The sequence below is a fragment of the Neophocaena asiaeorientalis genome, unplaced genomic scaffold (genome assembly GCF_003031525.2).
Source record: "Neophocaena asiaeorientalis asiaeorientalis breed wild unplaced genomic scaffold, Neophocaena_asiaeorientalis_V1.1 scaffold254, whole genome shotgun sequence".
Lineage (NCBI taxonomy): Eukaryota > Metazoa > Chordata > Mammalia > Artiodactyla > Phocoenidae > Neophocaena > Neophocaena asiaeorientalis.
The window spans coordinates 1,177,691-1,204,897 of record NW_020174705.1 but is presented as its reverse complement, the minus strand read 5'-3'; the positions used below and the strand labels follow the sequence as shown (position 1 = coordinate 1,204,897).

General features: G+C 49.6%; 2 protein-coding genes across 2 annotated transcripts in view; one reads left to right on the top strand and one right to left on the bottom strand.

Annotated features, from left to right (window-relative positions):
• UNKL (unk like zinc finger) overlaps window positions 1–9,505 on the top strand; it is a 43,002-nt gene extending 33,497 nt beyond the window's left edge. Inside the window, exons 10-14 of the mRNA XM_024759590.1 lie at window positions 4,154–4,246; window positions 5,055–5,282; window positions 5,867–6,069; window positions 6,155–6,412; window positions 7,087–9,505. Of these exons, the coding sequence (XP_024615358.1) occupies window positions 4,154–4,246; window positions 5,055–5,282; window positions 5,867–6,069; window positions 6,155–6,412; window positions 7,087–7,242 (938 nt within the window). The 3' untranslated portion in view covers window positions 7,243–9,505. The remainder of the gene's footprint in view (window positions 1–4,153; window positions 4,247–5,054; window positions 5,283–5,866; window positions 6,070–6,154; window positions 6,413–7,086) is intronic.
• Window positions 9,483–27,199, bottom strand: GNPTG (N-acetylglucosamine-1-phosphate transferase subunit gamma). The gene is given in 11 exon segments (XM_024759563.1): window positions 9,483–9,707; window positions 9,802–9,883; window positions 9,960–10,091; window positions 10,171–10,253; window positions 10,338–10,473; window positions 10,475–10,568; window positions 10,650–10,733; window positions 10,800–10,854; window positions 26,745–26,812; window positions 26,897–26,954; window positions 27,083–27,199. Coding segments are annotated over 11 exon segments (942 nt in total). The 5' UTR covers window positions 27,135–27,199; the 3' UTR covers window positions 9,483–9,609.
• Window positions 27,200–27,207: the final 8 nt, after the last annotated feature.

Genomic DNA, 27,207 nt, shown 5'->3' with positions numbered 1-27,207 from the left:
GGCCAGCAGTGGTCCAGGCCTGGGCTGGACCGCACAGTCCAGGTGACATGCAGGGATGGAGCAGGGGGTGATTCTGAGAAGGGTTTTGGAGGCTGGGAAGGAGTTTTCTCAGGACTAGTGGGGCTAATGGAAGCTGTGGCAGGCTGTAGCCCACAGCAGTGTCATGGCTTAAAGACAAAGGAGGAGCCATTGCTGGGGTGGGGAGGGGCAGGGTGGGAAAGGGTCCTGCTGGGGGAATGTGGACTGGCTCGCCAAGGGGTACATCCTTTCTGGGAGGCAGGACTCAGGACATGAAGAGGTTGGCATCACAGAAAGGTTACTCCTGGGACAGAGCAGGTCGGGGTGAGGGGGCAGCCTGCAGAGATGGCTAGAGCTGGGAGCCCTAACTGGTGTGGGTCAGGGGAGGAGGAGTTGAGGGCTCCTCTGGGCTTCTGCTCAGCATGTGGGCCCAGGTGCACCAGCTCAAAGGAGGCACCTGTGTGCGGTTTGATAAGGAGCCAATGCTGCAGTGGGGCCACTCCTGCTAGGAGGAGGCAGTGTGGCCATGCTGGGGGACGGCTGGGGCGTCTGCTGATGAGCACTGCAGAAGTCACCTGTGTCCGGGTGTGGACCAGGCACAGGAGGGGCTGCCGGGCTCCCATGGAGGGTGGCAGGGCCAGGATGTGGCCCCAGGCAGGGGAGGAAAGAGGGACAGGGCCGCCTTTGACCGGAGGGGTTTGGGGGTACAGTGCAGGGCTGGAAGGCAAGGCTGGGGTGACAGTTTAAAGAGTGAGCTGGAAACTGGGGACAGCAAGAAGGAGGGGGTCACCCGACTAGGGGCAGAGTTGGGTGAGGGGCCACAGGGCCTGTGGTCATGTCCTGGGCAGCAGGTGGGAGCCAGAGGCTGTACCCTCTGTGTGGAGTTCACATTAACAGGAGACAGGTCTGTCTGTGGAGGAGTCCTGACAGGTCTGGGCCCCTAGGTCTGCGGGAGGCACCCGTTCAAGTACCACAGCACGGCCTGGAGAGGACAGGTCGGTGTGTGTAGGGGGGTGTTTCCAGGTGGTCTCGATTGTTGTGAGTTAAATTATGTGCTCCCCAAAAGATATGCCTCCGTTGTAAACTCTCCGCCCCTGTACTTGGGAGTGTGACCTTATTTAGAAACAAGTCTTTGCAGGGAATTCCCTGGTGGTCCAGTGGTTAGGACTCCACGCTTTCACTGCCACGGGCCTGGGTTAAATCCCTGGTTGGGGAACTAAGATCCTGCAAGCTGTGCGGTGCTGCCAAAAAAAAGAAACAAGTCTCTGCAGATGTAATTAAGGTAAAATGAGGCCATTAGGATGGGCCCTAATTTGATATGACTGGTGTTCTTATAAGAAGGAAATTTGGACACACAAACACAGGGGAGGGAAGACCACATGAGGACAAAGGCAGAGGTAGGGCTGGTGTGTCCACAAGCCAAGGAACGCCAAGGATTGCCAGCAGAAGAGGCAGGAGGGAGAGTCCCTGGAGCCTCAGAGGGAGCCCAGCCCTGTGCACCTTGACCTCAGCCTCTGGCCCCAGAGTGGATTTGCATGAGTAGAATTGTGTTGCTTGAGGCCGCCTGGTATGTGGTGCTTGGTTTTGGCGGCTCCCGGACACGAATGGCCCTGCGTGCTTCTAGATGTCGGGAGGCATCCTGGGGAGCAGGAGGCACTTGCTGCAAAGAAGCGTTGAGAAGCAGGGCCGGGAGGGGGCACCCGCAGAGGGGAGTGGAGCCCCCAGGAGGAAAGGGGGACTGTGCAGGCCAGAGGCGGGTGCTGCCCCCACGGCCCCAGCCCCGCTGTCTCCCTGAGGGGCTCGGGTCGGTCTTTTCTTCCTGTCACCACTCTTGCATCAGGCCACCTTCTAGTCGCCTCCATCCTTGGATGTGGTCATCGGGTGCGTCACATGAAACTGTTGGCGGGGCTGGTCCAGCTGTGCAGGCGCTATTGTCACAGTTGGGACAGCGCTGTGAGCAGCGCTTCATGTCTTCCTGCCGCTGCCCCAGGACTGAGGAGCTTGGGGTGCTGCCAGCCCAGGGCCTGCATTGATGTCCACAGCGTCCGGTGTCACAGGCTCAGCTCCTTTGGCCTCCTCACACCCCAGAGCAGAGGTGGAAACTCCAGGGGCCCTGGCCCAGTTGCCACCCTGTGTTCACCAGCCCTTCAAATAGTTCTTCCTGCAGTGCTGTACAGTCGGGGGATCCCTCTGGGCCGAGGGAGCCTGTGCCCCATTCCGTGCTCCTGGCTGTCGTTGCCAGTGGGGCCAGGACCAGGTCGTGTCTGCAGGTGGCAGGGATGAAACTGGGAAGGAAACAGACGCGGGGTACCCTCGTCCGCCTTCCCGGGTGCGCATGGTAGCCTCGCCCTGGGGCAGAAGCTGCGCTGGGACCCCAGTGGGCCGCTAAGTGCTGGCATCGGGTGGGAGCCCTCCTCGTGGTTGGCTCAGTGGTCCCCATGGGGGCCAGGCAGGGAAGGGATGGGGCTGCCCATTGGGCTGGACCCCAAGTCTGCTCTGCATGTGTCTGGCTCCTGACTCCTCAGAAGTCACACGTCTCCTGCCCTGTTTTTCCCCCTGAGTGTGGTAGAGGGTCTTTCATTTGAAAGGCAGCAGCCCCCTCCCTGGGCGTGGGTCTCTCTGTTCCAGAGCCACAGTCTCATCCCCTTGCCCTCTTTTTTTTTTAATAAATTTATCTGTTTATTTATTTATTTTTGGCTGCGTTGGGTCTTCGTTGCTGCCGTGGCCTTTCTCTAGTTGTGGCGAGTGGGGGCTTCTCATTGCGGTGGCTTCTCTTGTTGCGGAGCATGGGCTCTAGGTGCATGGGCTTCAGTAGTCGTGGCGTGTGGCCTTCAGTAGTTGTGGCTCGCGGGCTCTAGAGTGCAGGCTCAGTAGTTGTGGTGCACAGGCTTAGTTGCTCTGCGGCATGTGGGACCTTCCCAGACCAGGGATTGAACCCGTGTCCCCTGCATTTGCAGGCGGATTCTTAACCACTGTGCCGCCAGGGAAGTCCTCACCTTGCCCTCTTGACTCTTGGATCAAATGCGGCCACCCCAGCCTCCCGGCTCCTCCTTCCTCTGCTCCTGGGGGTCTGGCTGAGCCCCAGGGGGTGCGGGGGCATGGTCAGAGCTGAGCTTCCTCCTCTCTGGGGTGGGTCTGACTTGATGCTGCTCATTGGGTTGGACACTGTCCAGGGACTCTGACACTTGGCACCAGGCAGCTGGGGGAGGGGCAGAGGTGGGAGGCTGACCCAGAGCAGGCAGTTCTGACAAGGGTCCCCATGGTCCACCCCTGGGCTGGGGGCGTTGAGTGCCTTTGTGGCCTCTTGAAATGGGACTTGGCGCATCTGACCAGGCGTCATGGGGCACTGAGGGGCCCTGCGGCCAGCAGGGGGCATGGGACTGGGCCACACAGGAGAGGCTCACCTGCCTCCTGGAAGGGGTGCTTTGGGAGAGCAGACCCCAGAGGGGGGTTGGGGATAAAGGTTCTGAGGTGGCAGAGCTCCTTGTGTGCTGTGCCTTCAATGTCACCACGGTTTGCTGCGGACCTGCCTGTGACTTTGTGCTGGGGAGGTCTCTCTGGCCCCACGCTGTGTCCCAGGAGCTCCTGCAGCCCCTCCCCTCGGTTCCCAGGCCACAACTTCCCTGAGTCGACCCTGTGGGGCTGTGGGAACTTTGGGGGTTGGCAGGCCTGATCTTGGCCACCCCAAGACAGCTTCCTGCTTGGTGTCAGGTCCCCAGGGTACAGGACCCCAGGAGGGAATGTCAGGTGAGGTCAGCGCCGAGGGGGCCATGTTCCATTCCCCTGTCCCTTTAACAGACAGGCCTGGGGGGCACCGAGGGCTGCAGCAGAACACCCAGCTCAGTGCCCCAGGGGAGAATGGATGTGGGTCTCTGCTGTGACCTGGCTGAGGAGGTCAGCGCAGGTGCCACCTGAGTCGTCCGTGAGCCACTTTCCCCTGGATGTGGCCGTCCTGGAATTTTCTTTACTAGTCAAGCATGTTTATTTGGTTAGATTTTACCAAATGATTAGAAGTTGAGTCAGTGAGATGAGGGCTGTGTTGCTGAGGCTAGTAGATTGGCCCCAAGCCCAGACGGGTCCCCTCCGCCACGAGAGCCTGGCTTTCCCCTGCGATGACGCCGGTTCTGTCCTGCAGGATCCTCTTTAGACCTTCACCTCGGTGACATCAGCCTCGTGCCCCCAGATAAGGACCTGGAGGAGCACGACAGCCGTGACCTCGGACCCACAGGTAGTGCCTGCACCCGGTGCTTTCCAGGGCCTTCTGTTGTGGCTCTAAGGTGGGAGGGGTCCTGTCTCCATCCCTGCACCCCGCACCCTGAGGTCCCTGCAGAGGTGGGGGTCAGGGCTTCATGGCCCTTCTGAGATGTTTAACCACTGCATTGGCATGAAGACAAATGTGTTAACATTAGATACTGAATCATTCTGTTTGACCTAAAAGTTTATCTTTCTTCTGTTAATTTTTAAAGATTTATTTTTTATTCAATTAATTTATTTTTGGCTGTGTCAGGTGTTAGTTAAGGCATGCGGGATATTTCGTTGCGGCGCACAGGCTTCTCTCTAGTTGTGGCATGTGGGTTTTCCCTTTCTAGTTGTGGTGCATGGGCTCTGTAGTTTGCGGCATGGAGGCTCTCTAATTGAGGCGCCCGGGCTCAGTAATTGTGGTGCGAGGGCTTAGCTGCCCTGAGGCATGTGGGATCTTAGTACCCTGACCAGGGATCCAACCCTCGTCTCCTGCATTGTAAGGTAGATTCTTTACCACTGGACCACCAAGGAAATCCCTCTTCTATTATTAAAAGTAACCATTTCTGGGGGGCCCAAAAAGTACTGGGACCACCAGGCCCATGGACAGGTCGGCCGGGCAGGGCCTAGTGTCTGAGCAGTGAGGGGTGCAGCCACGCCTCTCTGGGTGGGGGTCCCCCCAGCACCCCTACCCCTGGTGTCCACCCGCTCCATCAGCTCGGAGCGGTGTTGGGGGATTCCGGGGGCAGAGGATCTCGCTCCGCCCCTCGCTAACCCGGCCCCTCCGCCCCACGCAGGTCAGCGGTCGCTGGGGGGCTCGGCGCCCGTGGCCATCCCAGGCTGTCTGCCCCGCTCCCCGTCCCTGCAGTCCTCGTCGTCCCTGTCCGCCTCCCCACTCGGCTCCTTCTCCCAGTCCCTGTCGGGGCCGCTCGTCTCCTCAGCCATGACGCCCCCCCAGCAGCCTCAAGCCCTCAAGTCGGAGCCCCGAGCGCTGGGCCCCCCAGCCCCGTCCTACAACTCCTTCGGTGAGCGGGGCTCTTGGGGCTCCAGGTGCGGGAGGCGGCCACAGCGTGGCCCATCCCATCCCCGTGTCTGCTGCTCGGCGCAAGGTGCCCTGGGGTTTGCACCTGAACCTCTATGGGGGTGTCATTGTGCCTGGGACCCCGAGCCGCTCTCGTGACACCACCACGGCAAGACCTGTCTCACCTGCCGGCTGCGGGGGTGTGATATCGCCAGAGACCAAGCGCAGAACCAGACAGATTTGCAAAAACAGGAAACTTGATTTAAATTTCTTTACTTGAGAAATGTTATGCGATCTGTTTTGTTTTAAAAGAGTTGATATTTTAAAGTATCTGTTTTAATTTCTAATGAAACATGGATGTCAATGGATGTCACCCATGCAAACAAAAACCCTTTGGGGTCCTCCAGATTCTAAGTGCGTAAAGGGTTCTGGGACAAGAGTCTGAGCACTGCTGCCTCCAGGATGCAGCCACAGAAACGGATTTGTTTCCTTTTCTGGTGGAGAGATTGGGGTCCCCAGAGCTTGCTGGGAGATGCTTGTGAGGTCCCAGCACAAAAGCAGGCTGACATCCGGCTCCTCCACACTCAGGCTTGAATGGCGTCCCCGGCAGCATCTGGGACTTTGTCTCTGGCAGCTTCTCTCCCAGCCCGTCCCCCATCCTGAATGCTGGCCCCACAGCCCCTTCAGGCGCGAGTCCAAACAGTGCCGAGCTGGCCCGGGTCAGGCGGCAGCTGGAGGAGGCCAAGAGGAAGATCCGGCAGTGGGAGGAGTCCTGGCAACAGGTGAAGCAGGTGAGCCTGGGGAGGGGCTGCCGCGCAGGTGAGACAGGCGTGTGTGGCGGCTGCCGGCCCCGTCACTGCAGCCCCTGGGTTTCAGGCCTGTGACGCGTGGCAGCGGGAGGCCAAGGAGGCCAAGGAGCGGGCTCTCGCAGCCGACAGCGCCCGGCAGCTGGCGCTGCAGAAGAAGGAGGAGGTGGAGGCCCAGTTCCGACGGCTGCAGGAGGAGCTGGAGGGCCGGGGCTTGGCCTCCATGCTCCCCGGGCTGCGCGGCTGTGGTGACATCGGCGCTATCCCCCTGCCGAAGCTGCATTCGCTGCAGAGTCAGCTGCGCCTCGATTTGGAAGCAGTGGATGGGGTGAGTCCGGGTCTCGTTTTCAAGGCACTGGAGGGGGTGCATGGAGGTGGTGGGGAGCCGGCCGAGCAGCTTCCGTCCACTCCCACCTTCGCCTCCTCTTGGAGGCCATGCCCTCGTGGACAGGGGCCACGTCGCCTCACGCAGCTGGAGGTCTGGTGTTGTTTGGGGCACCTCCCTGGGTCACCCTCCAGGGTCCCTGGTCACCCCCTTGCCTGGTGTAGCGTGAAAGCTGCTGCCCTCAGCTTAGTGGGAAAATCCTTCCACACCCGGGCATTTTGTTAGAACCTGGGGCATTGGGAAGGCTCCACAGCTCTGCCTCTCAAACACTGTCCCCTCCCCGGCTCATGGCCCAGGCCGTTGGGATGCACACCTCTCATCCATCTCCAAGGCGCCATCATCCAGGTTTTGGCTGCTGTCGGCCGGAGGCTGGGTCCCAAGTCGGGGTCCATCCTGACCTGGCCCCTCTGTGTGGCCGCCTGCCTGGCTACCCTTCCCACACCACGTGGTGGCTCTGGCCCCGGGAGCCCGTCCCCACCCAAGGGTCTTGTGGTGAAGCCTCTCCCACCCCATCTTTTCGTTCCTGGGTGGCCCCCAGCAGGGGAGTCCACCCCACCCTGACCCTGGGCCTGCCCTGGGTGGGGGCGGGGTACCCCCTGACTGCGTCTCCCCCGCAGGTGATCTTCCAGCTGCGAGCGAAGCAGTGCGGGGTGTGCGGGGAGCGGGCCCACAGCACTGTCCTGCGGCCCTGCCAGCATCGTGTGCTCTGCGAGCCGTGCGCAGCCAGCGCACCCGAGTGCCCCTACTGCGCGGGCCAGCCCCTGCCCTGGTGACGGCCGCCTTGTCGCCTGCCTCCTGGTGCCACCGACGTCGGGACCCCAGCCCCAAACAGACCACCCACGGTCTCGTACTCTCCTCACAGACCCTGAAGGCCGTGTGGGGGGCTCGGCGGGCAGGGTGACTCTGCGGGGTTTGTGGTCCTGACGCCACTGTGACCGGATCCTGGGAGTTCACATCCCGAGAAGCACTTTGTAGACGGAAGAGTTTAGGCAGACGTTCCGAGTTGCTCTAAGCTGCTTTGAGGTTCATGTTTTTAATATGCGATAATATGAAGCTTTATACGTGTACTGTGAACAGAGTACTTCCTATCGGTCTATCGTTAATCCCTAGTACAGTAAACACATTAGGTTTCATATCTGAAATTAGTACTTACGAAGTGAGCATTTATCTAGTAGTGAGAAATGCCTAGGATTTTTACAGTTTCCAAATTAAGTGCAAACTGATAGTATTTATAGCAGAGTGATTATTGAGAGACACATATACATGTAGATGTTTTTAATTTTATGAAGGGAACTCATTTCCTGAACACGTGCACATTAACTGGAGCGTCAGTGACAGCGCCCCGCGCCTGCGGCCTCCCGCTCAAGTGCCTGCGCCTAGGAAAGCCAAGGAGCTGCGTGCTGTCCTTTCTCCCCTGGACTTGGTCAGCGCGGTGACAGTGAGCAGGGCAGCGGGGTGGGGGACCCGACGGGGCGGGCGTCATACTGACTGTGCAGAGCCATGTGGTGCTCCCCCTTTCCAGAGCTTGCTGGCGGGCGTCCTGGCTGGAGCCTCTCTCCACCCATGTGGGAGACCCTAGCCAGCCTCCAGGGCGACACTGCACTGGATCTGTTTGTGCAGGTGTTATGTTCGAGGGACCATGGGGTTGGGGAGGACCCGGCCGCCGTGCGGGGGCAGGGTGGCAGAAAGGCTGCTGGGAACGGGTCAGATTTTAGTGCCGGCTTCAGTCTTTTCTGTCTGCATTGGGTCACTTTCCCTAGGAATCTGAGAGGAAGTAAAACCTGTCTGTAGTTGACCCAGACTTTGCTCGTGGCAGATCCAGATTGGCTTGAGAATCTTCCCAGAGTCTGCTGCCAGGTGCGGAGCAGGGGCTGGGCCCTGGCCCGGAAGGGACAGGATGCCCCCTGCTTGGGGCTGTGCCAAAGACTTTATATAGCATTTTTTAAGTGCAAGGTGACTAGTTAAAAATTTTTATCAGTGACCAAATTAGAATGTATTTACTATAGTGAGAAGTTTAAGACTTTTTTTTTTTAACATAAGACAAACTGATAGGAAAGCTGTCATTTTTTAAGGTGGGTCCATGGCATCGTGCAGCTCGCCCGCTGCTAAAGGTAACTATATGACTTGGTTGTAATGAATCTACTTTGTTTCTAATTATACTGATAATGATTTAGTAGCTCTTAGAAATTACGTATATTTTGTGCTACTGTTATCACTGTTTAAAATTCTTTATTTTATTAATATTTATGCACTTGTTTCCCATTTCAGGCCTTTGGTCTTTTGGGGGGAAAATAGGACATTTGTTATTGACATCTAGCCTAGATATTTTCAAATTATAAGCAAGAACAATTAAGCTTTAGGTGTATTTATAAGCTATTCCGGTCAGTTCTTTCTGTGGGGTTCGGGGTGGGGGTTGGAGGCGCCCCCTCCCAGGCACTCGCTGGCTCTGAGGACAGGTGTGCGGTGGGAAGACCAAAGAACCACCCAGAGTGGAGCTCCCGGGGCTACCTCGGGGCCCTCCCACCCCTGCTGCCTGTCTGCAGTGGCCCTGGTTTTCTGAGGGGCCACCCATGCTGGGCTCAGCCAGGCTCGGTGTCTCAGGGTGTCACCGCCCCGCAGTCAGGTGATGAAGGGGGGTGCTGGGTGTAGCAGCTGAAGCTGCGTGGTGCTCGGTGAGGCCGTTCTTGTTGCCGAATCTGTCAGCTCCTGAGTGTTCAGTATTAGCGGTGATGTTACATTGTCACACCATTTGTGTAACTGTGGTCAGCAGAAGACCACGACTCAGTGCTTCATGTGGATTAATTTATGGAAGCCACAATCTGTATGTCTGTTTTGAGTATTTAGAGGAGAATGTTATTGGAATGGAATTTTCTTAACCCAGAAGGTAGTATTTATAATGCATAATCATTTACTTGTAGTGAATTGAAGTTAACACTTGTTCAAATTTTTTTACACTATAGCATTTATGCAATGGTTTACAGAATTCATGGAATTATTTTTATCAGTAGGGAAATTAATTAAAACTTTGAATCTTTATTTTGTCTGCATCTTTGCACACAACCCCGAGAGCCTGCTGGCACAGAAGGAACAGGAAGGTGTCCTCTGGCTGTGACCTGTCACCCTGCTCCTCCTGCCCCAGATCACAGGGTGTTCCCACGCAGTCCAGGGTTGCCTCGTAGCAGCTCTGCTGTCTTGTCCGTGGGTGTCCTGGGACCCAAGTGCTCAGAGCTGGAAGTTTCTGCCAAAACACCAGGCGGCAGGAGGTCAGGACCTAACCTACAGGGCGGCAGGTCCCAAGGTGGGCTCAGCCCCAACCCCTGGGCACAACTGACCTGCAGGCTTCACGTAGGGGAGGCCGTGCCGGGTCAGTATGCTTTTAAGTCTTTTCATCTCCTTTGACAGGGCTTTATGAGCCTAGAAAAGGAGTTGAAATGGAGCAGTCAGGCCCTTGGTGGGAGGCCGGTCCCAGGCCTGGGAGCGCTATCTGTACCTCGTTACAGCTCTCCAGCGTCTGAAACACCAGGCCCTTGGCACCTCCTTCCTGCTGCACCGATTCACTTTGTTTTGGGGTCTTTAAATAACCAGCATCCTCAAAAATCGCCCTGAGTGACTTCTCGTAGCCCTGCAGGTGGAGGACGAGGAGGGAGCACTGCTGCAGTTGCACTGCTCCCTGCCCAGGCGGCGCCCGCCCTGTCGCTCACCTGGGATGTGATCAGCTCATCCGCCAGGTCCTGCTCCACCCGATCCCACCTCTGCTGCAGGGCCGAGGGCAGGGCCGGGTACACTGAGAATCCAACAGAAACCAGACTAAGCGGAGCCCCTCTGCCCCCCACGTCCCCCAGTGCCCCCTGCCGGCCCCGGCGCCCACCTAACAAGGAGTGGGGGTGGCAGACGAGGGGCGTCTCGAACGTCAGTGCGTAGACACAGGTGCTTGGCTCAGACACGTGGGCCAACCGGTTGGTTTTGCCACAGGTGAGCTCCACCTGGTGTTCCCGCCCAGCCCACCTTGCTCTGCCGGCTCCGGGAGTGGCAGGAGTCACCGTCCCTCATCCACATGCCCCTGAAGGTGTTGTTGGCGATTTCCCACTCGTGCCAGATGCTGGGGAGGAGCAGAGTGGGTGAGGCTGGGTGGGGTGGACGATGGACAGGTGGAGCCGCAGCCACCCCCAGCGCCGCTCACCCGAGGATCCCGCTGTAGGCGTTCCAGCGGAAGGTCTGCTCGTGCTGCGTCACGTTATGGAACGGGCAGAGCTCGTACTTGTACCTGGGGGCACAGCACTGTCAGGGGGCGTCCCAGGCCCTGGCCACGCCTGCCCCTGCCCTCACTCACGTGGACTCCACCAGGCTGAAGCACTTGCCAGAAAGTCTGGAGAGATGCACGGGCCCTGGAAGGGGAGAGCACGGCCCGCTGAGCGTGGTGCAAAGAGCAGGCGTGCAGAAACCCACAGAACCAGGGCCATTTAGGAAAAGATCCAGTAGTTTAAACTTTAAAACTGGAGCAAAAGAGTTGGAGCAACAACAGCAAAGTACCAGACTAGGAAGCTCCAAGCTCATATCCCTGTGAAAACAGCAAGTGAACCACTACAAACCAGCTGAGCTAACCCAGTTCTGCAAATGAGGGCTACAGCAACCAAGTGAGCACCACGCAGCAAAGCCACCACCCCAGCGTGGTTGTGAGGAGCAGGCTGACCTCATCTGCAACTGCCGGGAGGACTGGTCTCTGTTTTGCCCAACTCAGATCACCAGGAAGGAAAGGGAGCTGCTCACGAGGGCTGCAGCAGGGCAAGGGGTTATGACTGGACACACACAACAGGCCATCCAGGACCTGAGAAGGAGCTGGGGTGAGACTCTTGGAGAACCAAAGACAACCAGGAGCAGCCTGCACACAGCTGCCCCTAGACTCCAAACACACCCAGCCTGGTGGTGAAGGCCGCCCCAGCATGGGGCCAGGCTGCAAAGGAACTGCAGCCTCTTCAAAGGAAAACCCAACGGAACCACCTGGGAGAAGCCCAGACACTGGACTGATAGAAGACTTCAGTTAAACAAATGTCTGAAATATGCTTAAGGACCTGGAGGGAAACACAAAGAACTAAAGTCTATCAGGCAAATGACATGTAGGCAGAGAGACGAACAGTATTGAAAGGAACCAAAAAACTCTGGAGCTGAAAAATACAACTGAAATAAATCCACAAAAGGGGTTAACAGATTTTGAGCAGAGAAAAGAACCAGTGAAGAGATGGCAGGACACACAGTGGGAGTCCCTGAAGGAAGAGAGGGGCAGAGAGAGTATCTGAGGAAATGACTCTCCCAACTTGACAAAACACATGAATCTACACATCCAAGCAGCTCACTGAACTCCAAGTACAATAAACTCAGAGAGACCCACACCAAGACACAGAAGAAAACTGTCAAAAACCAAGTCCAAAGCAGCAAGGAGTGACTCATCACATCAAGGGATCCTTAATAAGATTACCCGCCCATTTCTCTGCCAGAAAGGCCAGAGAGCTGTGGGATAGCAGAAAAAACTGTCAACTGAGGAGTCTACATCCAGGAAACTATTCTCCAAAAATGAGGGCAAAATCAAGACACTCCCAGATAAACAAAAGCTGAGGGATTTCGTTACCACGAGGCCTGCCCTGGAGAGGCAAATACACTGGCAAACCCAAAGCAGTATGTGATTCTGATCTGCAAACTACAGGGTTTAAAAAGATGCATAAAAATAATTACAAATCTACATTTAAAGAGGTAATTTCTGAAATCAATAACAAAGTTGGGGGGAGGGACAGAGCTGTACAGGAGAAGTCTTTGAATTTATACCAATTTCAATCATGTACAAATTAGACTTAACAGCTTTATGATCGTATGTAATCCCCTGGCAACCATAGAGGAAACAGCTACACAGACTAATACACAAAAGTAAAAAGGACGTCAAAACATGTCACTTAGAAGTAAGTCAACAAAAAGGAATGGAGGGAATGAGACAAAAAAACTATAAGACAAATTTTGCTGTTTTGTTTCCTCTAAATCCTTCCTTATCAATGACTACTTTAAATGTAAACAGATTAAACTCTCCCATTCAAAAGGCACAGATTGGCCAAATGGGTAAAAAAAATGTGATCCAACTATATATACTGTTTGTAAGAGACGCATTTAAGATCAAAGACACAAGCAGGCTGAAAGTGAAAGGATGGAAAAAGATACGCAAATAATGAGAGAAAGCAGGGATGGCCACACTAATATCAGACAAAATAGACTATCAGGGACTTCCCTTGCTGGTCCAGTGGTTAGGAATCCGCCTTCCAATGCAGGGGATTCAGGTTCGATCCCTGGTCAGGGAACTAAGATCCCACATGCCTCAGGGCAACTAAGCCTGCGTGCCACAACTACTGAGCCTGCGCACCACAACTAGATAGCCCACATGCCACAACTAAAGAGAGGCCTGTGCTGCAACGAAGAGCCCACTCGCTGCAACAGAAGATCCCACATGCCAAAATGAAGATCCCTGCCGCAACTGTGGCCTGACAGACCCGATACAGCCAAAAAAAAAAAAAAAAAAAAAAAAAAAAAAAAGACTATCAGTCAAACACTAATTAAAGGAGATAAAGGAAGACATTATTCATTGATAAAAAAGGTCCATTCACCAAGATTGTAACAATTACAAACATATGGGCACCAAACACCAGAGCTCGAAAACAAAGCAAGCATTGACAACTGAAGGGAGAAACAGGCAGTTCCACAATCCTTGGACATTCAACACCCCAGTTCTAGGGACACAGAGGACCTGAACACACTAAAACCACCAGACCTAATCGACATATACAGAATATCCCACCCAACAACAGCAGAAATTACATTTTTTAAGTGTACGTGGAACATTCTCCAGGACACACCATATGTTAGGCCACTTAACAAACTTAAGAAGACTGAAATCATAGTTTCTTTTCTGAACACAATGGAAACTAGAAATCAATAGCAAAAGCAATGTGGGAAATCCACAAACATGGAAATTAACACAATCTTAAAGAACCAAAGGCTCAAAGAATTCACAAGGGAAACTTGTTTTTCTTTCAAAATATTTTCTAAATACAAGGTACCAAAAATTATCAGATACAGTGAAAGCAATGCTAAGAGGGAAATTAACAGCTGTAAACATATTCAAAACAAGATCTCAAATCAATAACCTAACTTTTACACTTTAAGAAACTAGAAAAAAAAAGCTAGCAAGCTGGACTTCCCTGGTTGTCCAGTGGTTAAGACTCCACACTTCCAATGCAGGGGGTGTGGGTCCAGTCCCTGGTTGGGGAACTAAGATCCCACATCCTGCATGGCACAGCAAAAAACAAACAAACAAACAAAACTAGCAAGCAAAAGGAAGAAAATAAAGATTAGAGCAGAGATAAATAAAACAAAAATCAGTAAAACCAGAAGTTGGTTCTTTGAAAAGATCAACAAAATGGACAAACCTTTAAACTAGATTTACTGTAACAAAAAAGAAGATGGGCTTCCCTGGTGGGGCAGTGGTTAAAAATCCGCCTCCCAATGCAAGAGATACGGGTTCGAGCCCTGGTCTGGGAAGATGGAATCTTCCAGATTCCATCTGCGGAGCACCTAAGCCCGTGCGCCACAACTATTGAGCCTATGCTCTAGAGCCCATGAGCCACAACTACTGAAGCAAGCCTGTGCACCTAGAGCCCATGCTCTGCGACAAGAGAAGCCACTGCAATGAGAAGCCCACACACCACAACGAAGAGTAGCCCCACTTGCCGCAACTAGAGAAAGCCCGTGTGCAGCAACAAAGACCCAACACGGCCCAAAATAATTAATTTTAAAAAAAGATTCAAATTACTAAAATCATAAACAAAAGGAGGGGACATTACTACCAATTTTACAGAAATAAAAAGGATTACAAGAAAATACTATGAAAATTGAAGAAGGGGGACACCTCCTGACTCAATTCTATGAGGCCAGCATTCCCCTGATACCAAGGCCAAAAAGATACCTGACAAGAAGGGAAAACTACAGACGTCAACATCCCTTGTGAACATCAGTGCAAAAATCCTGAACAAAATACTGGCAAACTGAAATCAGCAGCACATTAAAAGGATTCTACAGTGTGAAAAAGTGGAGTTTGTTCCTGGAATGTAAGGATGGTTCAAAATTTAAAAAAAAAAATTTTTTTAATGTAATACACCCCATTAACAGAATAAGGGGGGGGAATTATCATGTAAATTGTTGCAGAAAAAAGCACCTATCAAAATTCAACACTCTTTCATGATGAAAACACTCAACAAAGGAGGATTAGGAGGAAACTTCCTCAATGCAATAAAGGCCATATATGCAAAACCCACAGCGAATATCTTACTGAATGGTGAAAGACTGAAAAAGCTTTCCTCTCAAAAGCAGGAACAACACAAGGAAGCTCTCAGCACTATTCACTATTCGACACTGTACTGGAGGTTCTAGCCAGAGCAATTAGGCAAAAAAAAAGGAAAGGCATCCTAATTAGGAAGGAAGAAATAAAATTACAATGCGGTGTTTGCAGATGACATGATCATATATATAGAAAACCCTAAAGAGTCCACAGAAATATATTAGAGCTACTAAATTCAGCAAAGTTGTAGGATACAGAAGTGACACTAAAAACCAGTTGTTTCTATACAACAACCCAACAGACAACCCAAAAAGGAAATTCAATGAAACAATTCCAGGGATTTCCCTGGTGGTCCCGTGGTTAAGACTCTGCGCTCCTAAGGCAGGGGGCCTGGGTTCGATCCCTGATCAGGGAACTAAATCCCACATGCCACAATGAAGATCCCACACGCAGCAACAAAGCTGGATTCCCAAGGACCCCAAATAGTCAAAACTATATTGAAATAGAAAAGTTGAAGGACTCACAATTACTGATTTCAAAGCTTACTTCAAGGGGAATTCCCTGGTGGTCTAGTGGTTAGGACTTGGTGCTCCCACTGCCAGGAACCCAGGTTTGATCCCTGGTTGAGGAACTAAGATCCCACAAGACACGCAACACCGTCAAACCAAAAAAAACCAAGAAAACCCCACAAAGCTTACTTCAGTGCTACAGTAATTAAACCAGTGCAGCATCAGTATAAAGACAGACATGTAGACCAACGAAACAGAACAGAGAGCCCAGAAACAAACCCTTGAATATATGCTCAAAGGATCTGTCAGGTGCTGAGACCATTCAGTGGGGGAAAGGACAGACTTTTCAACAAATGGAGTCGGGAAGCTGGATGTTCATATGCACAGGAATGAAAGTGGACCCTTACCTCACACCATGTACAGAAATTAACTTAAAACGGATCTGAGACTGAAACTACAAAACATAAAGGGGAAATCTTTGACATTGGCTTTGTGCTTTGGAAATGATTTCTTGGATACATCATCAAAGGCAAAGGCACCAAAAAGAAAACTAGATAAATGGGACTTAAGAATTTAAAACTTTGCAAGGAAGTGTTGAAATACAGAAAGTGAGAAAGTATTTGCAAATCACATTTCTAACAAGGGTAATAGCCAAAACATATAAAGAACTCCTATTAACAACAACAGCAATGCCCCAAACAACCCAATTAAAAAATGCACCAAGGATTACTAGACATTTTCCTGAAGAAGTGAAAAATAAGTAAATACAAATAAAATCCACAATGAGATATCACCTCACATCCATTAGGATGGCTACTATCCAACAACAACAATAACACAGAAAAGAATAAATGTTGGTTAGGATGTGGAGAAATTGAAACCTTTGTGCACTGCTGGCGGGAATGTAAAACGGTGCAGCGCTGTTGAAAACAGTTTGGTGGTTCCTCATAAAGCTTAAACGTAGATTTATATGATACAGCAAATCGACTCCTGGGTATGTGAACTGAAAGCAGGAACCCAGATGCTGCACACCCATGTTCAGATCAGCATTATTCACAGTAACCAAAAAGTAAAAACAACCCAAGTGTACACTGACAGATGAATAAGCAGAATGTAGTATATATGTGCAATGGAATATTATTCAGCCTTAAAAAGGAAGGAAATCCTGCCACGTAAATGAACCTTCAAGATACTGTGCTAAGTGAAACACGCCAGTCACAAAAGGACAAGAATTATATGATTCCACTTACATGAGGTACTTAGCTCATTTGAGCTGCTATAACAAAATACCACTGGGTAATTTTACAACTACAGAAATTTATTTTTCACAGTTCTGTGGGGGTTTGAAGCCCAAGATAAGGGCACCAGCACAGTCGAGTTCTAGTTCACAGAGGGTGCCTTCTCACTGTGTCTTCACATGGTAGAAGGGACTAGGGATCTCTGGAGCCTCTTTCTATTATAAGGGCATCAATCCCATTATTGAGGGCTCCACCCTCATGACTTAAGCACCTTCCAAAGACCTCAACTCCTAACACCATCATCTTTTTCAGTTACGATTTCAACCTGTGTACACACAGTGACCACAGCAGGGATCTAGAGTCATTAAATTCATAGAGACAGAAAGTAGAATGTCGGGGGCCAGAGGCTGGGAGGGGTGGGGAGTTGTTTAATGGGGACAGAGGTTCAGTTTGGGAAGATGAAAAAGTTCTGGGGATGATAGAGGTGATGTTTGCCCAACAATATGGATGTGCTTAATGCCTCTTAACTGAACATCTAATAATGGTTAAAATGGTAATTTTTATGTATATTTTACCACAGTAAAAAGAGGGTAATTCATATTTTCTTATACTAGCAAAAAGAAACACCAGAAGACTAAACATAAAATAACAACAAACAGAATCAAGGCAGTATGGGACTTACCTGGTGGTACAGTAGTTAAGAATCCACCTGCCAATGCAGGGGCCACAGGTTCGATCCCTGGTCTGGGAAGATCCCACATGCCTCGGAGCAACTAAGCCCACGCACCACAACTACTGAGCCTGCATGCCTAGAGCCCATGCTCCGCAACAAGAGAAGCCACTGCCATGAGAAGCCTGCGCACCGCAACAAAGAGTAGCCCCCGCTCGCTGCAACTAGAGAACGCCCACGTGCAGCAACGAAGACCCAACGCAGCCAGGTAAATAAATACATACATACATACAAAGAATCAAGGCAGTATGGCACTGGCATAAATACAGGGAGTCCAGAAATAAAGCCACACATATACAGTCAATTAATTTACAACAAAGGAGCCAAGGATATACAATGAGGAAAGAATAATCTCTTCAATAAACGGTGCTGGTTAAACTGGACCACTATCTTACACCATACACAAAAATTTAAGTTGAATGTAAGACCAGAAACTATGAAACTCCTAGAAGAAAACATAGGTGATAAGCTCTTTGACATCGGTCTCAGTGATGATTTTCAAAATCTGACTCCATAAACAAAAGCAAAAATAAACAAATGGGACAATATCTTACTACAAAGGTCTGCACAGCCAAGGAAACCATCAACAAAATGAAAGGCAACCTACTGAATGGGATAAAACATCTAGCAAATCATATACATAAGGGGCTAATATCCAAAATGTATAAAGAACTCACACAATAGCAAAAAAACAAACAATCCAATTAAAAAATGGGCAGAGCGTCTGAATAGACATTTTTCCAAAGAAGACAAAGAAATGACCAACAGGCACATGAAAAGATGCTCAACGTCATTAATCATCAGGGAAATGCAAATCAAAACCACAATGAGATATCACCTCACACCTGTCGGAACAGCCACTATAAAAAAGACAAGTGTTGGCGAGGATGTGGAGAAAAGGAAAACTTGCACACTGTTGGTAGGAATGGAAATTGGTGTGGCCACTATGGAAAACAGGATGGAGGTTCCCACCAAAATTAAATATAGAACTACCATATAATCCAGCAATTCCACTTCTGGGTATTTATCCAAAGAAAACAAAATCACTAACTCGGAAAGATATCTCCACCCCCCCTGTTCACAGCAGCATTATTTACAATAGTCAAGATATGGAAACTACCTAAGTGTCCACTGATGGATAAAGAAAGTGGAGTACACATATACAACAGAGTATTATTCAGCCATAAAACAAGAAATTGCCATCTGCAACATGGATGGACTTTTAGGGCATTATCCTAAGTGAAATATGTCAGAGAAAGACAAATACGTTATGATCTCACTTATGTGGAAAACAAAACACCAAGCTTATAGATACAAAGAACAGATCAGTGTTTGCCAGAAGCAGGGGATTGGGGGGGACACAAAGTGAGTGAAAATGGTCAAAAGATATAAACTTCCAGTAATAAATAAGTCCTGAGGATATAACGTACAGCACAGTGACTACAGTTAATAATATTGAATTGCGTATCTGAAAGTTGCTAAGAAAGTAAATCTTTTTTTTAATTGAAGTATAGTCGATTTACAATGTTGTGCTCAATTTCTGCTGTACAGCAAAGTGATTCACTTACACATATATACACATTCTTTTCCATTATGCTTTATCATAGGATATTGAATATAGTTCTCCGTGCTACACAGTAGGACCTTGTTGTTTATCCATTCTATATATAAAAGCTTACATCTGCTAACCCCGAACTCCCACTCCATTTCTCCCCCAACACCCCCCCCCTTAGCAACCACAACTCTGTTCTCTATGTCTGAGTCTGTTTCTGTTGTGTAGATATGTTCATGTGTGTCATATTTAGATTCCACATATAAGTGATATCATATGGTATTTGTCTTTCCCTTTCTGGCTTAACTTCACTTAGTATGATAATCTCTAGTTGCATCCACGTTGCTACAAATGGCATTATTTCGTTCTTTTTTTTATAGCTGAGTAGTATTCCATTGTATATATGTACCACATCTTAAGAAAGTAAATCTTAAACGTCCTATCCAAAGAAGACATACAGATGGCCAAGAAGCACATGAAAAGCTGCTCAACATCACTAATTATTAGAGAAATGCAAATCAAAACTACAATGAGGTATCACCTCACACCAGTTAGAATGGGCATCATCAGAAAATCTACAAATGCTGGAGAGGGTGTGGAGAAAAGGGAACCCTCTTGCACCACTGGTGGGAATGTAAACTGATACAGCCACTATGGAGAACAGTATGGAGGTTTCTTAAAAAACTAAAAATAGAATTACCATATGACCCAGCAATCTTACTACTGGGCATATACCCAGAGAAAACCATAATTCAAAAAGGCACATGCACCCCAATGTTCACTGCAGCACTGTTTACAATAGCCAGGTCATGGAAGCAACCTAAATGTCCATCGACAGACGAATGGATAAAGAAGATGTGGTGCATACATACAATGGAACATTACTCAGCCATAAAAAGGAATGAAATTGGGTCATTTGTAGAGACGTGGATGGACCTAGAGACAATCATAGGGTGAAATAAGTCAAAAAAACAAATATCATATATTAACGCATATATGTGGAATCTAGAAAAATGGTTACAGATTAACTGGTTTGCAAGGCAAAAATAGAGACACACAGCTTCCCTGGTGGCGCAGTGGATAGGAATCTGCCTGCCAGTGCAGGGGACACAAGTTCGATCCCTGGTCCGGGAGGATCCCACATGCCACAGAGCAACTAGGCCCGTGCACCATGACTGCTGAGCCTGCGCTCTGGAGCCCGTGAGCCACAGCTACTGAAGCCTGCACGTCTAGAGCTATGCAACAGGAGAGGCCACCGCAATGAGGGGCCCATGCATCACAACGAGGAGCGGCCCCTGCTCGCCGCAGCTGGAGAGGGCCCGCACACAGCAACGAAGACCCAACACAGCCGAAAATAAATAAATTAAAAAAAAAAAAGAGAGACACAGATGTAGAGAACATATGGACACCAAGGGGGGAAAGCGGGGGTGGGGTGTGGGCGGTGGTGGTGGGATGAAGTGGGAGATTGGGATTGACATGTATACACTAATATGTATAAAATAAGTAATAAAAACCTGCTGCATAAAAAAAATTTTTTTTTAATCTTAAACGTCTTCATCACAAGAAAAAAAGGTTTTGGTAACTGTGTGGTGTCAGAGAATAACTAGACTTATTCCCATCATTTTGCAAAATATACAAATAGTGAATCATTATGTTGTATACCTGAAACTAATATGTCAGTTATACCTTAAAACAAACAAACAAACAAAACAGCAAATGGCCCTGGACAGGGAGCACAAGGCAGGAAGGAGAGCTCAGGGTGTATCTGTCCTAAGGTTTACATGTGAACCACGTAGGCATGCTGATGTGCTCAAAGGTAAAATAAAAGGATGACATTAAAGCCCCTACAGCTGAAATCAAAGCAAACGAACCGAACTATACACAGTTAGTAACGTCACTTCACCGGAAGAAGAATCACTCTCAGTGACTTAAGAACAAGTACTGTTAATGACTTAACAGCAGTAACGCCATATTAGTTTTCAGGCCATTATATATGTGCTGTAGAATAGAACAAATGACCATGTGACGATACCAGGTATCAGAAGCCACAGCCACTAACATGGGACAAAGTCTCCTACAGATCCCACTGTAGAGAATGTCTTAAGGCCTGAGGCTGTGGAGGGGACTGAGGGGCCGGGGGTGGGGCGGCTTGGAAGAAGAAGGCACTGATGCCTGTGTGGGTTCCCGCCTGGGGCAGGCAATGGCATAACCCGCCCCAGTCTCTGGCCATAGGATCTGGGACAGAGGGAGCCTACCCAGCAGCTGGAAGGCGTGGGGTGGTATCAAAAAGGACAGCGGGGGTGGAAGGAGGGAAGCCTGCCCAGCTCTCTGGCTGAGCCCTGCATGCATGAACCACCAAGCAGGGAGGTCGGTCCTGGGTGAGCTCTGCCCAGCCAGCTGCCTCAGCACACCACATTCTCCCAAGGGAGAACCGGGCCAAGGGTGTATCCAAAAGTATCAGACATAAAAGCAGGCAAATGCGACCCACCCCCAACAGAACAGGCAAACACGGGAGACTGACCCCAACAAACACAGATGATGTTGGAAGTAGAAGAGGATTTTAAAGCAGCTACTGCAACTATGTTCCAGGGTGTAAAGTAAAACATGGTAATAAAGAGATAGGGAATCTCAGCAGATAAATAGAAATTAGAAAAAGAACAGAAACTCTAGAAATTAAAAAAGTCAGAAATAATTAGCAATTTAAATCCAGCAATATATAAAACATATGTATTCACTGTGCCCAAGTGGAGCTTACTCCAAGAACACAGTGTTGGCTCAACATTCAAAAACCAATGCTACCCACTACGTAAACAGCCTAAATGAGAAAACCCATCATCCTCTTGATAGGTTTAAAAAAAGCATTTGACAGAACCCAACACCCATTCATGGTAAAAACTCAGCGACCAGGAACAGCAGGGAAGGTCCTCCACCTGAGAAAGGGCTACAAATGCCCCTCTGCAGACCCTGAACTGAAGGTGGGAGACCGAGGCCAGGTGGGGGGGACGCCTCTCCCCACTGCTCTCCCGAAATTGGAGGCCCAGCCAGGGTGAAGGCACACAACTGCACTCCAGCTAATAGATGAAGAAACGTTAAACACCACGGGAATGCAATGAACAAAATCCAGAATGTGGGAAACAAGAGACCCAGTTTCCTCAATAAATAGCAAGAAAATGGAGGGCATCTATAGATTCAAGGAAACTGAAGCACACGTGTCAAGCACACACAACACACAGACCTTCCATACTGACTCAGACAAATCAACCACCTATTAAAAATTATGAGACTGGGGCTTGCCCGGTGGCGCAGTGGTTGAGAATCTGCCTGCCAATGCAGGGGACATGGGTTCAATCCCTGGTCCGGGAAGATCCCACATGCCGCAGAGCAACTAAGCTCGTGTGCCACAACTACTAAGCCTGTGCTCTACAGCCCGTGAGCCACAAATACTGAGCCTGCATGCCGCAACTACTGAAGCCCGCACGCCTAGAGCCCGTGCTCCACAACGAGAAAAGCCACTGCAATGAGAAGCCCGCGCACCGCAAAGAAGAGTAGCCCCCCGCTCGCTGCAACTAGAAAAAGCGCACAGCAATGAAGACCCAACACAGCCAAAAATAAATAAATAAAATAAATAAATTTATATTAAAAAATTATGAGACAGTATTAGCAACATACGGAAGCACAGAGGGGATTTTTGTTGCTTGATACTGTGGCTATGCCCTTGAAGAGACACATACCAAAATATTTACAAATGAAATAAGTTGTGGGAAATTTGTTTCAAAGTAACTGCAGTGGCAGGGTGAGGGTTGGGGCTGGGTGAGGGTGCCTGGTGCCTCACATACCCTTTCTCCACTTATGCATGTGCTTGAAATTGTAACACACTATTTTTTTTAAGTTAAGGAAAAAACAAAAGTAAAAATATGTATGGCAAGCACTAAAACTGAACATAAGCAGAAACGTTATGGATCCAACTGCAAGTCAAATTGATGACAGAGAAAACAATGACCTGGTGAAGGTTGGACCACAGTGCCCTGCTGTCCATCTTTGGCTGGATACACTCCAAAATAAACTGCAAGAAAACCTCACTCACTCGTTTCATGGTTAGTAGTAATATTGCTATTTTAAATCTGAAACTATTTTATGTAAATTATAGGAAAAAGCCAGTAAATATGTTTATGTGACTAAAGAACCCAGCTTTTTAGTGTTAGGGGAAAAGACAGGAGTAGAAAATAAAGGGGAGGGCTTCCCTGGTGGTGCAGTGGTTAAGAATCCGCCTGCCAATGCAGGGGACATGGGTTCAAGCCGTGTTCTGGGAAGATCCCACATGCCACCGAGCAACTAAGCCCGTGAGCCACAACTATTGAGCCCGCATGCCACAGCTACTGAAGCCCACGTGCCTAGAGCCCATGCTCCGCAACAAGAGAAGCCACCGCAATGAGAAGCCTGTGCACCGCAACGAAGAGTAGCTCACCACAACTAGAGAAAGCCCACGCACAGCAATGAAGACCCAATGCAGCCAAAATAAATAATTTAAAAAAGTAAAAAAAAAGAAAGGGGAAAATAAAAACCCTGTAATACTGCATTTCAATTTGAAACTTAAAATCACATAGGTTTCATCTATTCTTCCAGCACAAATACATCTATGTGTGTGTATGCATGCTTTTTACCTTGAAATAATCATAAACTTATAACCGCAGTACATCACCAAAACTAGGAAATTGGCGTTGGCACAATACAACTAACTAGACTACAAACCATACTCGGATTTCAGTTTTTGTATGTGTTCAGCAATAAGAAAAAGCTACTGATACATGCAACAACACAGATGAATCCCAAAAACATGATGCTGAGGAAGACTCCAGACGTGGAAGTGTATGCTGACTTGCTCAGCTGAAATCCAAGCACGGATGACACTATTCTAAAGCAATAGAAGCCAGAGAGTGATGGGGTGGGGTATTTAAAAGGGACACATAGGAATCTTCTGGGTGATGGAAATGTTCTCAGTTTTGTTTGAGGGTGGTGATTACATGCATGTGCTCAATTTACAAACTTTATCAAACTGAACATGTCAATTTTACCTCAATAAAAATAGGGTTTGAGGGACTTCCCTGGTGGTGCAGTGGTTAAGAATCCGCCTGTCAATGCAGGGGACACAGGTTCAATCCCTGGTCCAGGAAGATGCCACATGTCGCAGAGCAACTAAGCCCGTGCGCCATAACTACCGAGCCTGCGCCTTCACTCTAGAGCCCACGAGCCACAACTACTGAAGCCCGTGCACCTAGAGCCCGTGCTCCGCAACAAGAGAAGCCACCGCAGTGAGAAGCCCACACACTGCAACAAAGAGTAGCCCCCGCTCACCACAACTAGAGAAAGCCCACGCAGAGCAACGAAGACCCATCGCAGCCAAAAATAAATAAAATTTAAAAAAATAAAAAAATAGGGTTTGAATCTGAGCCAGAAAGTGATGGGTGGGTGGATTTAAAAGGGACACGTAGGAATCTTCTGGGTGGTGGAAATGTTCTCAGTCTTGTTTGGGGGTGGTGATTACATTCATGTGCTCAATTTACAAACTTTATCAAACTGAACATGTCAATTATACCTCAATAAAAATAGGGTTTAAATCTGAGCCAATAATGATGTTCAAAAAGGAGAGAGAAAGAAAGGTGGGGGGGAAAGGAACACTCCTCTTTACCAGAGACCACCAGCCAACAATAAATGCAGAAGGCATGAGAGAAGCAGAGTTCTGCACTCCTCTACCCCATCAGACTGAAGCAGGAGGCCACCGGGGGGAACATGTCCACTCAGCACCAAAAGAGTACTCACGGACGGCACACTGAGGGCAGAGAAACCTGCCTCCCACCGCTAGACCCTGGCAGCACTCAGCCGCAGTCGACTGCAGCCCTCTGACATGATGCCTACCTACAAAGTATTTGTGCCCAAACTGCTTAACCTGACTGTAATCAAGCTTCCAGGCCATTTACAGAATATACTGGGGAAAGCAGAACAAGCTAATGACCTCACAAACCAGACAGATCTGGTCAAACATCCTGTAAGACAACTGGCCCGGCACATAACCCCTTGACTGATTCCCATGTGGGGTGGGTCTTGGGACAGCTGTAGAAGGCATTCCTGAGACAACAGGGAAATGTGGATGTGAATTGGTTATATTATAGAATTTCTGCTAACTTGGGGAGTGGGAGATCCATACTGTGAATATTTAGGAATAAAACGTCATGATGTCTGTAGTGACTTTCAAATGGTTCATAAAAATGAAAGTTCACTTTTTTCAAAGTGAAAACGAGAAGAAGATAAAGCAAGCATGGCAAAATGTCAACTTTTGTACTGAGGTGGAGAGTATGCTGCTGTGCACAGCCACATTCCTCCATTTTTCTATTCAATATTTTCACAGTAAAAAGCTGGAATCGATTTGTTTAGTGTGAAAGCTCACAGCTGTACCCTCTATCTCTGATCTCACCGTACCCCTGCGGCCAATGCCTCTGGCCCTGGCATCCTTGCTCAAGGCCTTTATTTGGCCACTCCTTTTGCTAGACCACTCTTCCCCAGATATTCACATCCCTTACTCCTGTTCCCCTTCAACTTTTGAACAAAATTTCACTTCTCAGTCTTTTCCTGAACCCATTTAAAATGGCAGTCCCCAAAACAACCCCCCCAAACACTCACTCTTCAATGCTTTCCATACCTACAGAGTGTTTTTCACCATCAAGCATTCCACATTTTACCTTTTTTGTTTATGGCCTATCTACCCGCCCCCACTTAAACTGTCAACTCCATGAGCACACTGTATGTTTTTTTCATTTCTACATCCCCAGCACAGACACACCCTGACATGTGGTAGTATTCAAGAAAAAAAGATCTTGGGACTTCCCTTGTGGTGCAGTGGTTAAGAATCTGCCTGCCGATGCAGGGGACACGGGTTCGAGCCCTTGTCCAGGAAGACCCCACGTGCCGTGGAGCAACTAAGCCTGTGTGCCACAACTACTGAGCCTGCGTGCCACAACTAACTGAAGCCCGCGCTCCTAGAGCCTGTGCTCCGCAACAAGAGAAGCCACTGCAATGAGAAGCCTAAACACCGCAACTAAGAGTAGACCCCAATTGCCACAACTAGAGAAAGTCCGCACACAGCAACGAAGACCCAACACAGCCAAAAAAAATTCTTGGATTTTTGTTTGTTATATTAAATCTCATTTAACAACCCAGCAGTTCCACTTCTTAGATCCTGTCTCAGGAAACCACTCACAGAAGGGTAGAAGAAGGCAGTCCCTGGAGGGATGTTCTCCTCAGCAATGTTTCTAGTGACCAAAAACCATAAACAACACTTTGCTGGACAACAAAAGAATGCAGAGCCATCCTATGGAATACCAAACACCAAGTGAAAACAGTGAAGACCCACATCCACCGTGAAGAAACACCGTGAGCAACAACAGCAAATGAGCACACCTGTATAGTAGTACTGCTCAAAAAAGGGCAAACATCACAAAAATAATTTACACAAACACACACACACAAAACTACACGTTTTTTCTTGTAAAAGCATAAAAAACGTTGGGAAAAACAAACACCGAACTGTAACAAAAATCAACTCTAGCGAAAAAAATTAAGGACTATATCCGGGATAACTACTCAACTTGGTACAATCACAGTCTGGAATGTTACCGCGCACTTAAAAATAATTTTAGAATTATTGACAAACGACAACATGACCCTCCAGGCCCTAACTTTCAGGGCCCCTCATCCGTGGTCTCCCTCCCTCCCTGGAGCAGGCTCCCGGGAGCTGACGCGGACCACCGGTCGGGAAGCCAGGCCAGCTCCCTGCTCCCTCCCAGGCCCCCAGCACGCCCGCAGCCAGGGCCCCGAACTCACCAGACACGGGAGAAGGATCCCTCCTGGGCTGGAGGCGACTGGTCTGGGGCAGGAACGGGTTGTTGAGCCTGAGAGAAGCGACACAGTCAGGGGGAACCGGGCACGGACCGCCGCGGGAACCCCCCGCTGCCGCTCCCCGCGACGCCGCTCACCCGAACGTGTTGGGCTCCTCCACCACCTTCATCTTGGCGGCACCTGCGGGCGCGGGCCCTACGGGGAACACGCAGTGAGGAGGCGGGCGTGCGGCAGGGGTGAGGGGACGGGGAGGAGGGGGCTCCGGGACGCAGGGGCCTGGGCATGGGTGGAGGGGCGCGGGCGTCGGCAGCCCGGACACTAACCGCGCGCTGCAAGCCCCAGCAGCAGCACGAAACGCGCCAACCTTGCCACCATCTCGCGCCGCCGCCGCTGCCGCGCGTGGTCACGTGAGCGCACTTGTCACATGAACGCCGGAACCGGATGTGGC